This window comes from Crocodylus siamensis, chromosome 4, assembly GCF_052110815.1.
Source record: "Crocodylus siamensis isolate JL-2025a chromosome 4, ASM5211081v1, whole genome shotgun sequence".
Taxonomy (NCBI): Eukaryota; Metazoa; Chordata; order Crocodylia; family Crocodylidae; genus Crocodylus; species Crocodylus siamensis.
In genome coordinates this window covers 105,301,400-105,318,327 of record NC_143398.1, presented here as the reverse complement: position 1 = coordinate 105,318,327, position 16,928 = coordinate 105,301,400, and the positions used below count along the sequence as shown (strand labels likewise).

Sequence of the window (16,928 nt, the reverse complement as noted above, 5' to 3'; positions counted from 1 at the left end):
CTGTTTAAATCGCCGTGCAACCGTGTGGACAAAATGACCTGTCGAGGTTCCTCACAGCCCTGTTTTCCCATTCCAGGAACTGCCTTCAGGCAAAAGAGGTTGTGCTGCTTTGGCATATTTGAGGGCTTGTTCATCTGAGAGAGCTTTGCAGTGGCCACCGTCCCCAAACCCAAGACTTTGTGACACCCCACGGAAAAACCACGTGCTCCAGCAATCCCAGAAACATTATTTCAGCCTGAGCCCAAACATGCGGGGATGCCAAAGCCACTTAAAAGCTGCTGGGGTGAGGGTGGGTTCTTCATTTCAACAAGCGCCCTCGGGCAACAACCCACAGGGCCTACACAACCTCTAGAGATTCCTCCGTTTTGTGGATGCTAGGAACTGCCTTCAGACAAAAAATAAATGCTGTTGCTCTGGAGACTGGGGGGAGGGGGGAGGGGGGGGTCCATCTGGGAGAGCATCACAGCGGCCATGGTGCCCAAGACTTTGTGAAACCATGACACCCAGCACACACGAAGCACCAGTCCAGCTGGGCAGGAACGCCTGGGGCCACCAGAGCCCATCAGAGGAACCCCAAGACAGCGCCGCGGGGCACCAGGAGGGCGCTAGACCCCGAGGCTGCGAAGGCCCATAGTGGGTGCCAAACACCTGATGGCCCGAGCCAGCCGCCGGGCCAAGCAGCCGGCTTTCCCGCAGGGTCTCTGCAGGCCCCATCCCCTCCCTCAGAAACCGGGCACATCGGAAACGACTCTCTTCCCCTCCTCCCAAAGCAGAGCCCTGTCCCCGGCCGCCGCCCCCCGAGCCGGCATCCCGCTGCCTTTGTTCCCTTACCTGGCGCGGAGCGGGTGGCCGGCACGGACAGCAGCAGGGGCAGCAGCAGCGCGGCGCCGAGCCGGGCCGAGCCCCGCAGCCCGGCAGCCATGGCCCAGCCCCGCATCAAGTCATCGCCGCCCCCGCGCGTCCATCCTCCCCCACCTACCCCCCGCCGCCGAGCCGGGGCTGCAAAGCGGACGGGGAGAGGCGGCGGCTCACGGCTCTCCCGGGCGCTTCATGCCGGCCCCCAGCCGCCGCCGGCGAGCAGCAGCCCCGGGGACGGAGCGGAGCAGCCCAGCACCTGCGCGCGCGCCCCGCGGCCCAGCTCCGCACGCACGGGAGGGGGGAGGGGCGAGCCCCGGCCATTCAGCTGGGGGCTGAGGGATGGGCCGGCGGGTGACGTCACTAGGCCCCGCCTCCTCCCCCCCAGTGGAAGAGCTTTCCAACCCCCCCACACTCCAGCGTGAGGGCGGGAGCCTGCCCCGGCAGGGCGTCGTGCGTGTGGGGGGCATGTCCGTTGCGCCTTCCCCGAGCAGGGCCGACCGTCCTCTCCTCCTGCTGCTGCTGCTGCTGCTAGGGGTCGGGAGTCTTGTCCTCCTGCAGGGTGGGGTTTACTTCTGGAGGAGGGAAAGAAAGGGGAAATAAAGCAAGCGTTGGCTCCTGTCTGCCATGAGTACCCCCCGGCCCCCCGGGGTTGGTAGCCGCGTTTCTCAACCCAAGACTATAGGAAAGGGTGGGAACAAACTGTAAAAATGGAGTTTCCTTGAAAGCAGAAAAGTGTGGGGAGCCCTTGGCTTTTCCCCTGCAGGCTGGCAGAGTTTCAGCTAACGCAGGGGTGGGCAAAATGGGGCCCGCCAGGCCATTCTATCTGGCCCACGGGGCCCCTAAAAACTTAGAAAATTAATATTTATCTGCCCTTGGCTGCCTGTCCTGCAGCACTCGATGGCTTGCCAAAACTCAGTAAGCGGCCCTGTGCCCAAAAAAATTGCCTGCCCCTGCACTAAGGGGTGGGAGGTGACAGGTAGGGAGTGAGGGGCACTGGGTCAGGACTGGCCATCGATGCTTGCAAGCAGTACCGTAGCAATGAAGGTTGGCGGCCGGGGCAAAGCTGGCAGCAACAGCCAGCCCTTACTCCACTCACAGATTCGGGGGGCACATACCCCGACGCTGGCTGGGAATGCAAGCAGCAGCGGGAGCTGCCCTTCCACCGGTCAGGGGCTCCTCCAAAGCAAGCTGCTCGGGGCTCCGCCCCGGCTGTTGGTGCCCCTTCACTTCAGCACCCAGGGCTGTCACCCTGCTCAACCCTCTCCCCCCACCCACCCTGCTTGCTATGGCACTGTTTACAAGTGGGTCCTGGTACAAAAAAAGGTTGAGAACTACTCGCCTATAACACCAACACGTGAAGGCCGGTGTTGACTCACATGTTTCATTTATGATAATTAGCATTAGAAAACCCTTGGATAACGTGATATAATCTTTCTGTTTTAAGTCTCAAAGCTGTCAAGAGAAGTTCAGCACAAGCCCCTGAGAAAGCCTGGTGGTCACGGAGCTCCTCCTAAGAGGGAGCACATAGGTCCTCTAAGGCAAGGATCAAACACCACCAGAGAATACTAAGTGATGGATACCCCACATTTCCCCCTCCAAACATGCCACATGCAGAACTTTGAGAGGTGAAATGTGTCACGTGGGGGGGGCTCTCTCAAGAAAAGGGATGCATACCTCAAGAGTTGGGAGGAACCAGCAGCCTGTTTCAAAGTAAACCATCTTGCCCTTGAAGCAGAGAAGAGGGAGTGGAGGAAGAACAAGGGGCCAGGGGGAAGGAAATTGCAGCCTTTAGTCAGCCTCCTTTCCCCTGCAGAAAGACTCACAACTTCTGTAGACAGGTGTGTGGCTCAAAGATTGGACTCTGAAGTCACCTCAAGATCTATCAATGAGCTGTGGCAGAGATCATCTTCAAATCAAAGGGTTGTGGCTGCTGACAAGACAAAAAAAATCAAAGTTACGGTTACACTTATATGACAGAAGAGTCACCCACCTCCCACTCTGCTTTGGCAACAAAAGCCATAAAAAAACCTGAAGAGGCCATTTTTCCACAACACCTAATTAGAACTCCTGTTTATACAACTGTGCAACAAGTCTCATAACTACTGAGCAATTGCAGCTGGTTGAAAGAGATTCCCATTGGGATGCTGAGCTGCCTCACCTTGTTTCCAGCTGCAGAGTCACAATTAAACAGGCTAACTATACATGAGAGATCTCCTAATTTGGCTTCCAATAGTAACCACTGATCACAAGAGGCAAATATTGTACCCTCCCTAAAGAATCAAGTGCTAGAAACCTTGTAAAAAACCGCACTGTGTTTGCTGACATTCAGAACAAAGTGCTATCTATGGTTTTAGAAAAGACAGAACCGACTTTACAGACTTCCCATAACTCATGGAGAAAAATGCTAAGGGCCGGACCCTTGGCCATATAAACAAGCACAGTTGAAATTAATCAAGCTTTTTTATACCAGCAGAAGACTTGGCCCAATAGGGAAATAACACATGGAGGGTGGAAAAATGAAACATTACTAAGTTTAAATATTTCAAGGAGGGAAACATGCCTAGACTCCCTGTTGCCAGCATGATATCAAAGGTGATCACTCTAATGGCTGGCTGTTTCCTTTCTCCTACAATATTCCACTGTTAAACCCCAGGCTTCTCCTTCGTGACCAAAAAATTTTTACTTTGGTATTATGAGAGGATACTATATTCCAGAATCAAACACTATTTTACTGTCAGGACTACCTTATCAGGAAGCTTTAGTTGTCCTGGAGGACATTCCCACAACCGTGCACCCACTTTTGCACTGAATGAATCAGAAACACTGCACTGCTGCAAAAGAGACTGCTATCTCTTCCCAAGCTCATTCATTCCCTTGAGCAACCAAGTCCTTGCTCTCCTGCTGGGAGAGCAGCATTTACAATTAGATATTTGAACAAGGTACTAACCTTTCCCCACTTATACTTGATCCTGTATTTGACTCTGTAAGCACCGCACTTCTGTTTCTTCAACAGCCTGACATCTGAAAAACCATTGCAAGGATGCTTGTTCTGTCCTTAACAAGCTTCCCACCATGCTAGTAGTGGTGACAATGTTTTATAAATGTAACTACCATCAGGAGTTTCTTTTATGAGGTAAAATTATTTCTTAGACTTTTGCTATAATAAACCTCTCAAGTCTTCTGTATTTTGGCGTCAGTATTGCCCCAAACTATAAGTACTAGGGCTGTGCGAAACAGTGCTGTTTCATTTTGACCTGTTTTGCCATTTCAAAGGGACGGTGTTTCATTTTGTTGTTTTGTTTCATTTCGAAGCACTGTTCCGTTTCGTTTCGTCGAAACTGTTTTGCTGTTTCAACGTTTTACCCAGAGGCTATAATGGGGAATCATGAAAATGCCTATAGCTTTGTCATTTCTTGCCTGATAAGGATGAAAATTGCAGGGATGGTAGCCCCTTCTGTGGGAAGGAAGCCTGCCAAGTTTCAAGGAGACAGAAGCAGGGGTTTTCACGAAACTGCACCTCAAACAGTTGAAAGCAAAATTCATATCACTTGCCAGCAGCAGCAGCCTTCTGTCATCCCGCGTGCAGATCTGGGAGCCGATGGGCTGTGCCACACTCCTCCCAGGGGTGTGGGCCCCCAGATCTGTGCACCAGATGACAGGACATCCAGGAGAGAGCCAGTGGCCAGGACTGCCTCAGAGCCAGGTCTGCACTCCAAGTGGCTCTGCCAGCACCATGGAGCTCAACCCGGTGGCAGGAGGGCCAGTGACGGAGCCACTCCAAGCACAGCCCTGATGAGCACAGCCTGGTATCAGGAGGCTCCACAGCCCCACGGAGCTAAGCCTGGCAGCAGGAGGCAGTGGAGAGCCACTAGCCAAGCCTGCATTCAGAGCGGATCCACCACTGGCTCTCTGCCGCCTCCTGCTGCCAGGCTTAGCTCCGTGGGGCTGCAGAGCCTCCCGCCACTGGGTTGCACTCAGACCCAGGGCTGTGCTTGGACCGTCTCCACCACTGGCTTTCCCGCTACTGAGCTGAGGTCTGTGGGGCTGGCAGAGTCACTCAGAGTGCAGCCCTGGCTCTCCCCTGCATACCACCACCGGGCTGCTTTGAAACTCAAAATGTTTTGAAACTTTCAAAATGTTTTGGGTGCCCTCATTTCATTTTGAAGCTGTTTTGAAGGCTTTTGTTTTGTTTCAATTTCACTGTTTCAAGCTCGAAGCACGTCGAAACAGCTTCAAAATGAAACACCCGTTAACATTTTGCACAGCCCTAATAAGTACTAGCACAGGGTTCAGCAACCCCCTGACGTGTGCCAGAATATCGTACGTGAAGGCATTTTGCTTGACATGCGTGCCTCAGTGGAAAGTGGGAAATAGGCCAGGGCTGTGCTACCACAACACGGATCAGGCTCCTCACAGCTCCCCCACCATCTGCCCGGAACAACTGCCCACTGCTGGGAACAAGATGGGCTGGAGCTCCACAGACCTCAGTGTAGCTGGTTGCAACCTCCCCACTCACTGCCTGCCATGAGTACCCAGATCCATGGCGGGAGGCCCAGAGCCTGGGCTGGCTGTGGCAAGTAGCCAGGAAGCCCCTTGCGCCTGCCCTGCCATTCACCCCTGGCATGCCACCATCTTCCATGTAGAGCTTGGGGGTATTTTAGACGCTCTTTCCGAAAGTGTTGCCAACCCCTGCCCTAGTATCTGTATCCAGTATGAAAAGGGGTTTTGAAACATGGGTTGGCCAAGAGTAGTCAGAAGCATTTTCTTCAATCTTGAAAAGGTTAAATCCACCTCTCTCACTGAAATAGTTTCCCCTTCTTACCCAATGTATGCTGCAATTTCGCTGTATTGGTAAACTGAGAAAACAAGAGCCACCAACTACAGCCTTACAAAACTCTATACATCTGTGAGTATCTAGAGAGTTAGCCAGTTCTTGACAGCCTCAATTTTCTTGTTGTCAGTGGAAATTTCCCTCTCACTGATTGCATGCCAAAGGTAAATTACCCCTTCTTGAAACAAATCACGTCTTTATATTCAATTTCAGTTTGGTCCCCTTCAGCTTGTCTCAGGCCATTTGCAAACATATCCATTTTTGTTTAGCATGCACCACAACATCATCTAGGTATAACAAAAACCTAGAAGAGGCACACTGCAGCAACTTCTCTGCTAGCTTTTCAATGATGGCTGATACACTTCACAAATAAAAGCTGTCACTTTAAATTAGCATGGGTCTTGTCCTGCTGTGAAAATATTCTCTTCCTTGGCCTTCAAATCCACTTTCACTTGCCAATATTCCACAGAAGATCCAGTATGGAAAAGGAGGTTGAATCTGATGTAGCATCCAGGATATAATCTATGGTAATTTGTAAAAATCCATTGAAATGACCTCACTTGCCTTTTAAAAAAAAAAAAAAATTCACACAGAATCTGGTACTGCAAGCTTTATCTTTAATCACAGCTCTTGGTGAGACCTAAGAACTAGTTAAAGACTCAATTTTGCCTTTGTAATTCATTTCCTTGATGGCCTGCAATGCATCTTTTCCATTAATAAACAATGGCGTGGCTGTTAAAGGGGCAGTCTCAATCTTAGGCTGGCCTAGCGCAGTATAACTCATTCTTTGGTGCATCAAAAAACCAACTCCAGATCCTCAACAATAAAGTCTAACATAATTCCACTATTCCTCAATTAAGCATGGAGTGCTGTACAGGAACAAGACCAATGGAAATTTTGAAAGTTCTTTTTCCTTCTTCCCCATATATGGCTTTCTTCTGTACTAGCTTGTCCAAGATTCACTGGCCCACATTTTGCAGGCCCCGTTCCCCTTTTCTTTTATTTGCTTCTTGTCAGAAACATTCAGTATAAAAGGCAGGGATCCATTCCTACTTTAGCTTCCAAAACAGATTTAGCAGCTAAGAATCCCATAAGACTCCAGGTCTCAAAGCAGGTTTGAAATGCTATCCCTTTTTCCTTCGCTGGAAACTAGCACACCATTTAGCTGATAAATGGTTTCAGCCTCTGCAAGGAAGACAATTTATTTACTTCAAAATCCTTACAATTAATTTGCTTCATTAGGGCAGCATTTTTAAAAGAAACTTGCAGTAAGTTTATGAGACTTCTTTCCTGGTATTTATTACATGCCTATCCATCATACTGAAGTCCAAGCTGATTATTAGCACATCCTCTCCCTTTGCTAACCAAAAATCCAGGTCCAGTTTTCAAAATCAGTTATCCTAATTTGTAGACAAGTGTATGTTCCCAATCTCTGCTTCTATTTAAGGCCAATTAAGTGCATCTGTTCTGGATCCCTATTCCTTAGCCTTTTTAACATATCTAATCTAGCAATTCTTCTGTTTGAACTGCTAAATAGAGAACAGAATAACAAAGGGTATAACACAGTTGTTAAAGAGAAATTAACCCGGGATTTTATTCCTTAGCAAAATTTACTCCATAGGACAGATAAGATATGTGACTAGTTTGCCCATAATTGGCAGGCTGCCCACAACTGGCACTATCACAGCACCTAGCAGGGAGACCCAGTTTACATTGACCAAAATCTACCATAGGATAGCACTGTCAAGGGAAGCAGAGACACAACTAGTACATTGGTGTAACTTACACACAAGTATAGTTACTCCTCTTAGGGGTGACTTTACTGTGGACTGAGATGACTAACAGCACAATAAGAATGTATATTGCGAGTCTGCTCCATTATTTCTACAAAGCCAATTTACTAAATAGTAAGTGTATTGTGCCCACATCAGAGAAATAGTATTGTCTTCAGGGGGCTTGAGGCAAACAGCTGACCTATCTTCACCTATAACTGTGGCAAGTAGTTTAATGGAAGAGGACATTTAAGGGCAGATCCTGCTACGGAAGTGTATCAAATACTATACAAGAACCAAATACTCTTCTGTTTCTCAAATTTTTAATGTCAGGGACCTAGTTCAGCGGCAATGTCTCAGAGAGTCAGGTGACCACCAAAATCACATCAGATAAACTAATGAATCTCTGTCTGATTCTAACAACTTTCATTACTATTGGTCTGGGCCTCAAGCTAGGGTTCTTTCAGCCTTCCAGTTCCCCCAGTTAACATTTGTTTGGGGGAAGGGATTTTATGTGAGGAGACAATCTTATAAGCCATAGGTTCTCCAATAACCCCATGCAATTATATGCTGTAGGCTTTGATGCATGCTTAAAGATGTATGATGGGAACAGGAGCCAAGAATCACCCTATCATTTGAGTACTTATTTTCTGTTTCAATAACACCCTGGTTTGTTGACTTCAGAAGCAGCTTTGGGTGCTGTCTGAGCTACTTGCCTATTCTACTCCTTCCAACCTGTACAAGTGCTGTGCTAACATCTGCTGTTTTCCCAAAAAAAGGCTCTGTTCAAGAGACCAGGTAGCTAGAACAATGTCAACTTTTCTCTGGACAAACAGGGAACTAAGTTTGTGAGAAAGGGCCATTTCTAAGCCAATAGCCAGAAATTTCTTATTCTCTTTGGTGAAAGTCTGAGAAGAAAAACAACTCTCATCAAAATAAAAGTATTTATACCTTATCAATACAATTGTACATGTTCTAGAAGGAGTAAGATTTGGTTTGGCAGTAAACCCCTATATTTAATGACTTCATTGCAGGTTACCAAGATGAAAAAATATACTATGTAGATAAGTCAGGAGAATTAGCCAAGGTGTCTTAACTCCTTACAGAAAGGGCACGTCTACATGTGCACTTTAAAATAGGCTAATGAACATTCATGCACATTAAAGTGTCACTGAAAAAATGTGTTATTTAGTTAATGCACATTCAAATAGACTAATGTGCGTTAAAGTGTCACTTAAAAACAATGGGTGTCTATACACATGATGGAGCTCTCCTCTGATGTGTGCCAATTAGTGCACATTGGAGCAAACGAGTCTGCTGCAAGTCTGCTGGAAAGTGCTAGTTAGTGCACTCCAGCAGCCTCTGCATCACATGTATCAAATGAGCTTTAGTTAAAGCGCCCCCGCTGCCATTTTGAAATGTGGGGACACTTAATACATGTGACACTGGGCACTTTACTTAGAGAAGCTCTGAATGCTGCTCTAATTAAAGTGTCCCCTCCACCCCAGAGCACATGTATAAACACCCCATGCTCTTTAGTTAATCCACATTAAGACAGGCTAATACGCATTTTCCTAGTATCTCACAATGGAGAGTGCCTGTATACTAGACAGGAGGCTGCTCCAACGTGCTGTAATCACAGTGTGTCGGAGCAAACTCAATTAATCGAGTCTGTTGGATCATGGTAAATACCACACTCCAGCCAGCCTCCATGACTCCTGTATCAGCAGCTCCTGGAGCCACACTAATTAAAGTGCCCCCCACTCCCAGAGCACTTGTATAAATGCCTCTACATACTAGATTTAATGCACATTAACTAAAGCATGTTAATGCATGTGTAGATGCACTCAAAGAGTTGAAATAGTCCTCAAACTAATAAAACTACCCTTACACTCATAGTCTACCACTAGACCTCAAGCTTTTCAGAGCCATACACGTCTGCCATACCCAAAGGCTTGCCTTCCCTTTGCAGAAACCTGAGGCAGGTCTCTTTTGCAGACCTCAAAACTACACTTCCCTTCAAGAATCTTTTTTGTTTTGTCTTAGGTTCTTATCTTTGCTTCTCCTCTTCTTATAAGTGTGTCTAATGAATATGATAGGGGGTCAGCAATGGAACATCAAAGCAAATAAAACTGGTATTGGCAGATATATGCTACTCTCTTCTTTCCTGTGTGCAGCAACCAACCCCTGCTTGACCTAGTCTCTTGTATCCATAAAATTCCTCTTTTACATGTGACTAGCATCTAATATTCATAATCTTATACATCATCCCTATTCTTCACACAAAGTGCATCCATATGTGTGATTAATGTGCACAAGTAAATTCCAGAGCAGTTTTTTGCTCCCAGGCATGCTGTTTGAAAGTGCACCCAGGAGCAGAATTTCACAACATATTGCTTTGGAGTTTATTCATATGCACTAGGTGGAGCCCAGTCAAAGCAGCCTCAGGCAGAAGGGGCTTTTTTCTCCTGGCCAGGATTACCATTCATTGTGCATTTTCCCCCATGTATTTTTCAGGTCTAGCTTCATGCTAGGAGAATCATAGAAATTTAGGGGTGGAAAGGACCTCAGGAGGTCATCTAGTCCAACCCCCTGCTCATGGTGGGACCATCCCAAATTAGATCATCCCAGCAAGGATTTGTCTAGCTGAGTCCTAAAAACCTCCAAGGATGGAGATTCCACCACCTTCCTGGGTAACCTGTTCCAGTGCTTCACCACCCCACTAGTTAGAAAGGTTTTCTTAATATCTCACCTAAACTTCCCTTGCTGCAACTTGAAACCATTGCTCCTTGTTTTGTTATCTGCCACCACTGAGAACAATCTAGTCCATCCTCTTTGGAACCACCCTTCAGGTAGTTGAAGGCTGCTGTTAAACCCTTCCTCACTCTTCTTTTCCAGATTAAATAAACCCAGTTCCCTCCCTCAGTCTCTTCTCATAAGTCCTGTCCTCCAGCCCCCTAACCATTTTCATTTCACTCCACTAGACTGTCTCCAATTTGTCCACATCCTTTCTGTAGTCGGGGGTGGGGCAAAACTGGACACAGTGCTCCAGATGTGGCCTCGCCAGTTCCAGATAGAGGGAAATAATCACTTCCCTTGATCTTCTGGCAACACTCCTATCAATACAGCCCAGTATGTCATTAGTCTTCTTGACAACAAGGGCACACTGCTGGTTCATATTCAGCTTATTGTCCATTGTAGCCCCCAGGTCCTTTTCTGAAGAGCTGCTGCCCAGTCAGTCTGCCTCCAGCCTGTACTGGTGCATGAGATTATTCCATCCTAAGTGCAGGACTTTGTACTTGCCCTTATTGAACCTCATGAGATTTCTTTTTGTCCAATCCTCAGACTTCTCTAGGTCTCTTTGAATCCTAACCCTACACTCCAGAGTATCAACTACTCCTCCCAGCTTGGTGTCATCAGAAAATTTACTGCGAGTGCACTCTGTGGTATATCATCCAGGTCACTGATGAAAATATTGAACAAAACCAGCTTTAAGACTGACCCCTGGAGCACGCCACTTGATACCAGCTCCCAACTCTAGACATTGAGGCATTGACTACTACCCTCCAAGCCCGATGATCCAGCCAGTTTTCTATCCACCTTACAGTCCATTCTTCCAACCTGTACTTCTTTAGCTTGCCTATGAAAAAGTTGTGGGAGACTGACAGGGGACAAACTCAAGGCCAGATCAAGTTGGGCTGCCCAACAGTCTAGGGCAGTCTGCCTTAACTTGCCTGCCACGACTTGAATGTTAATATGATTTAAGTGGGAGGCTACCCTTACATTACCCCAATGCCAGGGGGCACTGTCCATGGCTCCATACCTCCCCTACACCATGTCCCATGCCTGGCAAATGGCATCCAGATTATTATTAGCCATGTGCATTATTATTGTTCACCCCAGTTCATGGCCAGGTCAAATTCAGCCCACTGTTGGGCCTCTATCATGCACACACTCACTCAGGCCCCTCTCACAGGGGCCTCTTACACTCCGCCCATCACTGGCCACTTTCTACTGTCCTGCTCCATTAAGCAACCCCCTCTGGGCCATTGGGCTTACCTACTCCCATTCTGGCATGACACACAGCACCTTTGGTTCACTTGAGCTCCCCTACTCTACATTGCCTCTCCTTGTGCTGAACACTGGGCTGCTTTTGCCCCTAGCCCATCACCAGGCAACAGCTCCTGTGTTCTCACACTTGGGGCTGGCCCGTGTCCCGCCCTTCAAGCTACCCTAGCAGCCGTACTTGGTATGCCGCCATGCAATCCTTCAAGCTGCCCTTTGCAGCCCTACTCTGCACCCCAAATTGCGCAGTCCTTCAGGCACCCTGCTGCATCCTATTCTATGCAGGCCCACACTGTCACTATTCACAACACCACTACCCGCCTCTGAGTTCTCCAGGACCCTTTGTCCCTGCTGGGCTCAGGTCCTATTAACAGGTGTGCCTGGCTCCACTGCTCCCACAGTTCTCACAACTACCCACCAGATGGTGGGGGCTGGGGTTAAGGCAGCCTTACCCACCTTTCACTGGGGGAAGTAACCAGTCTGGTATTTCTTGGGGGCTGTCCCATCACAGGCAGCCCCGTCAACCCCCCTTACCCAGCAGGGTGCAGTTTTAGGTCATTCCTAGGACCAGGAGACTCCAAATAATCCCCATAGCTCCTGCCCTTACCTCCAAAGATGTTCCTGAGCTCAGCCAGCTGATGTTTCTCTCTCTCCAGATAGCCGAAAATTGCTGCCTTACTCCATAAGAACTGGGTCCTAACATGGCCATCTTAATCAGACACTGGTCACCTGCCTCCAGCTCTTAAAGGTGCACTGCCGTGGAGACCATCTCAAAAGCCTTGCTAAAGTCAAATACTCTGTTTGCCTTTGCTCAGCTTTTTTCAGTATCACCTTGCTGCACCTCTTAGTTTGTTTTATGACAAATCTGCCTCAAAATCCTCATCATCTTCACCCTCCTCATGGACTACTGTTATTTACCTATTGCCCAACATTCTGATCTATCTATACAATAGCCCTGGTCTTATCACTGTTTTTCAGATTTTTTCTATTCAAATTAATTGACATTTTCCTGTTACAAACAATTCCATTAACCTCCTTCCATTTTATCCATGCCTTATTTATTCTGTTCCTAATTTCCTTCTCTCTCTCTCCATTTTCACTTCCTACAAAGTGGACCAGGGGTACTCAAAGTTTTACACAGTTGGTAGTTGCTGCTTATCCAGTGCCACAGATGTGTTAGTCTTTGAAAATATGCATCACATGTACTCTTATGTTTTTTATGCTGATACGAAAACTAGGACTATTCAGAATATTCCTCCCTCTACAAATCACTCTCTACATGTCCTCTGCTTTCTGCACTCAAGACAACATAGTCCATGAACATCACGCAGCAAGAAGAATCCTTACAGATGTCTTTGGTGAGCGTATCCACTATTAACACAAACAAATGGATTTAGTGCTGACCTTTGGTTCCCAAATTTTGTTGGGCCCCAACTTCTCAAACTCTCTGCATGTGGCTCTAACTTGTGTTATTAAGCCTGTATAAATGTCACCATGTATAAGTCATCAACAATTATATTGAAAAGAATAGGTTCAAACTACCATAGAGTTGATTGGAATAAGAATTAATTTAATCTCGTGCACGGTGGTACCAGAAAAGATGACAAAGTCAGACCTAATTTATGATGAATTGAATCTTAAAAGGAATGAGTTTTAGGTACAGATTTACTATAACATTTCCTCCTCAATCATAACCTAAATAGACAGGTCACTGAAAAAGTCCCGCAGCCATTTATACATTTAATCCATTTCATTAAAAGTTACTGGTCATCCACATTTAATCCCTTTCCCCACACAATTTTGTTAACAAGTCCTTCCATCGTATCATGATATTTGCCTTTCCTAAGTTAAGTAGTATCAGAAAATATCCAGACCTTGCAAAGTTCTTACTCACATCCATTTTCAATATGACCATCCTAATCCAATGTACATCTTCTATTCCTGAAGCCACTTTGGTTTCAAACAAAAAGACAAAAATGTCTCCCTGCTCATAAAGTATGTACCAAAGATTAATCAAATGGTACATTAAGATGAGGAATTCACAGGTGAATGCAACAGGTTTTGGAGGTTCTGGGATTGACTGACTTCTCGGTCAGGTTCTAAAATAAGAAACACTGGGCCTGTCCATATGAGACACTTTACTGTGAATTAAACTAATCTAATATACAGTAAAGTGTCACCATCTCCATGTATGCAGCAATTACTGTGCATTAGATTAATTTAAAAGTGCCATTTGCCAGTACCTACAGATACATGTACTAGAAAATGGCACTTTAGATTAATGCACCAAAGCACACATATAGATGCTGACCAGGAGCAAATTGCTCCCAGTGATCCCAAGCAGCAGGGAGCCACAACTGCTACTTGGCTAAGCCCCAAGCCCCAGGGGGTGGAGGAAGTTATCCCAGCTCCCTCCCAGCTGCCAGCCCCAATCTCCACACAGGGCTGATCTCCATGTGGCTGGGAGGAAGCTGCCTCCAGAACCCAGGTCTGACCCTGTGCCCCATGAATTTTCTGCTCATAAAATTCAGGCATGTTAATTGAATATGTAGATGCACCCACTGAATCCCACATCTGCCTAGTAAGCTTATAGACACATTTTCAATGGGAGTTGTTGGGCATTAGAGCAGTCCTGGAAATTTGGCCTATAATACTCACCTTTAGTACACTACCTTGTCAATAAAGGAATGCTCTGCACTAGTGATTTGGCCTTCCCTAGTGAAACAACTGAGTAGGACTTCCTCCCTCCCTCCATCTCCCCTGTTGATGTGAAAGGACTGTCTCCAACCGTCTTTAACATCTCCAGCCATAAGACCCAGGACAAGATGGTAGCATCCCACCCCAAGCTATTTATGCTCCCTTTGCCCACAATCCCTACTTTTACTCATCTCCCTCTTCACAGGGTCCTGCCAGACTGCTTATCACTATGTTTTCATATAGGACTTCTCTCACAGCCTTTTTCTGGGTTGCTTCCTCAGCCTTTTTGATGGAGGGACTGTTTTATCCCTGGTCTCTGTTGGCTTAACCAGAAACTTGATTTGTATTGTGATGCTTTTCCTGGCTCTTGGTGACATTTCCTGGACTATGCCAAACTTTCGTTTGGTGAGATGTATTCAGCTGTGTAATAGCCTCCTTAAGGAAAGTGATAACTACCTCATATCTTGGGACTCAACTGGACAGAACACTAGAAAAATGTATTGTTAGGAATATGATTAGATGGCACAAAAGGCTCTTTTCAGTCTAATGACTCAAAACCTACAATGTTATTGTTATTTCTTACCCAAAATTTGATTGCAAATGGTACATAAATCTGAAATACCTGACTTAACATTATAATTTCTTCCTTACTCTCATACTGATTTTATGTTGATGGCATTAGGATATGAATTTAACTACTCACCACAGATATAGAAAATGTGTGTTCAGGCATTAGGGTATTCTCTAGGTACACATAAACAGAAAGGTAGTGTTAGAGTGATGTTGTAGCTATGATGGTCCAGAAAATATGCAAGAGACAAGGATTTCTTAGGGTGATATATTTATTGGACCAACTGCAGAGTTCAAAGAGAGTTAGACAAACTTTTGAATGCAAGACATTCTTCATACCAAAAAGAAACAGAACTAATGGAAAGATTTATGTTTTTAATGGAAGGGTAGAGACAAGCAAATCAGGGATTGATTTAACTGTTAAGACACTTCTAACCCATACCTTCTCCTGAGTGATCCTTCTTAGCATTTGTCTGGCATGTTTTCCTAAGCATTTGATGATGAAAGCATAAATGCAAGGGAAGTGCATCCATTCTCAACCCTTCTCTGAGGTAGCTAAAGGATGCATTTACAGGGATGAGGAACTACACACACTGACAGTTAATTTAAGTGAATCAACAATGGACAAAAGTATCTGAAACCTATTTGTCTTGAGAACTTGAAAGGCAAAAATTACCCCTACAGATGGTATCTCTAAGGAGTTTCTTCCAAGAGGGATCTGTGTTTAGAAGTGCTATCTCTGAGTTGTCTGTCAGAGTCCTAATGGCAACTGCAGGGTAACAGATGTTAAAACTGAGAAACTAAGGCCAGTGAATTACATTTTTTATGCTTTAATATAGGAGAGTAACAGAACAGAGCAATACTGCTCACATGAATGAGTAGTTAGGAGGCACCAGGTGCAACTTCTGCTAATATGCAGTCACAGTGAGAAGGCTTACTGAAATGAGCAGCAATAGTCTGAAGCATAGGTGATGCATAGGGGGCCATGGTCAAGCACATGCCCCATCCCCCTAAAATTAGCCCTCGCCAGCTGGGGAGTGGGGAGTGCCGGCTGGTGCCCCCCAAGAAGCGCTGGTGGCATTTCTGCTTTGCCACCAGCACTTCCGGTTTGCCCCAGTGGCGATTGGCTCCTGGGGGCCCCTTTCCCCTGATCAGTGATTGGCAGCTGGTGCCCTCCCCAGTGCCCTCCCCAGGAGGCACCAGTCGTCCATGCTCTGAAGGAAAAGCCTTTTCCCCTCAAATTCTTTCTGACAATATTTTACGCAATGTTAACTAATATTTCTGGCAGTAAAAGTTATTGTTAGGTGCTAAATTCTACATGGGTTTTGATCTTTGAAAATGTTTCCCTTTGAACTTCCATTTAAGTCACCTGTGAGACTCAAAATACTGTCAGGACATGCTTATGTATTTAAGAAACATGCTCAGTGCAGTTAGCCTTTAATTGTCTCAAGATTCAAACCAATCCTGCCTCCTTTTTTAACCAATTAATTGAATATATACACTGGAAATATTTTACTTTGTTTTATGTTATTATAATCTGCAAAAAATGACACTAATAGCCCAATTTTATGCAATTATACTAATGCCAAGCATAATGCAAAACATTAAATTGAATTCCCACGGCACAATCCTACTGTTTCCTTGGTTGTCACACTCAAATTACAATCTGAGGTCTTCACGTCAGAGAAAACACTGTTAATGTAAAATGGAGTACTTTTTTCAGGGGTCTTCTACCATGTAAGAGGTTTTTACTGTCTGCAGCCAAAGGCATATTAAAGAAATCTAATTTGTGTGAACATTTTAGATAGGATTTGCTGCTGCATCATTATGAGAACAACTAAAATTCTCTTACCCCAATTGTTTCTCTACAGGCCTTTTCAGTTACACAGGTACAAAAGGAGAGGGAACGTGACTGAAGGCTAAACTGGGAATTTCCTCCCATTTACTGTGGTTCTGGAGTACATGAGGTTATGATATTGTCAGTAGCACTGCCAGCCCTACATACTTAGAACTCATAAGATTAGCACATTATTAATGCATTTGTAGTTTTATTTGCCTTCTGGCTTTTGTTCCTTTTGAATGCACATCTTCAATTTACTCTCCAGGACCAATAACGTTAGACACAGATGGGGTTT

General features: G+C 45.9%; 1 protein-coding gene across 2 annotated transcripts in view; it reads right to left on the bottom strand.

Moving 5' to 3' along the window:
- The window catches only part of KIAA1549 (KIAA1549 ortholog), a 221,614-nt gene extending 220,506 nt beyond the window's left edge, over positions 1 to 1,108 (bottom strand). For both annotated transcript variants that reach the window (XM_090043259.1, XM_090043260.1), the window contains exon 1: positions 832 to 1,108. In XM_090043259.1, coding sequence (XP_089899385.1) covers positions 832 to 937 — 106 coding nt within the window. In that variant the 5' untranslated portion in view covers positions 938 to 1,108. The remainder of the gene's footprint in view (positions 1 to 831) is intronic.
- Positions 1,109 to 16,928: the final 15,820 nt, after the last annotated feature.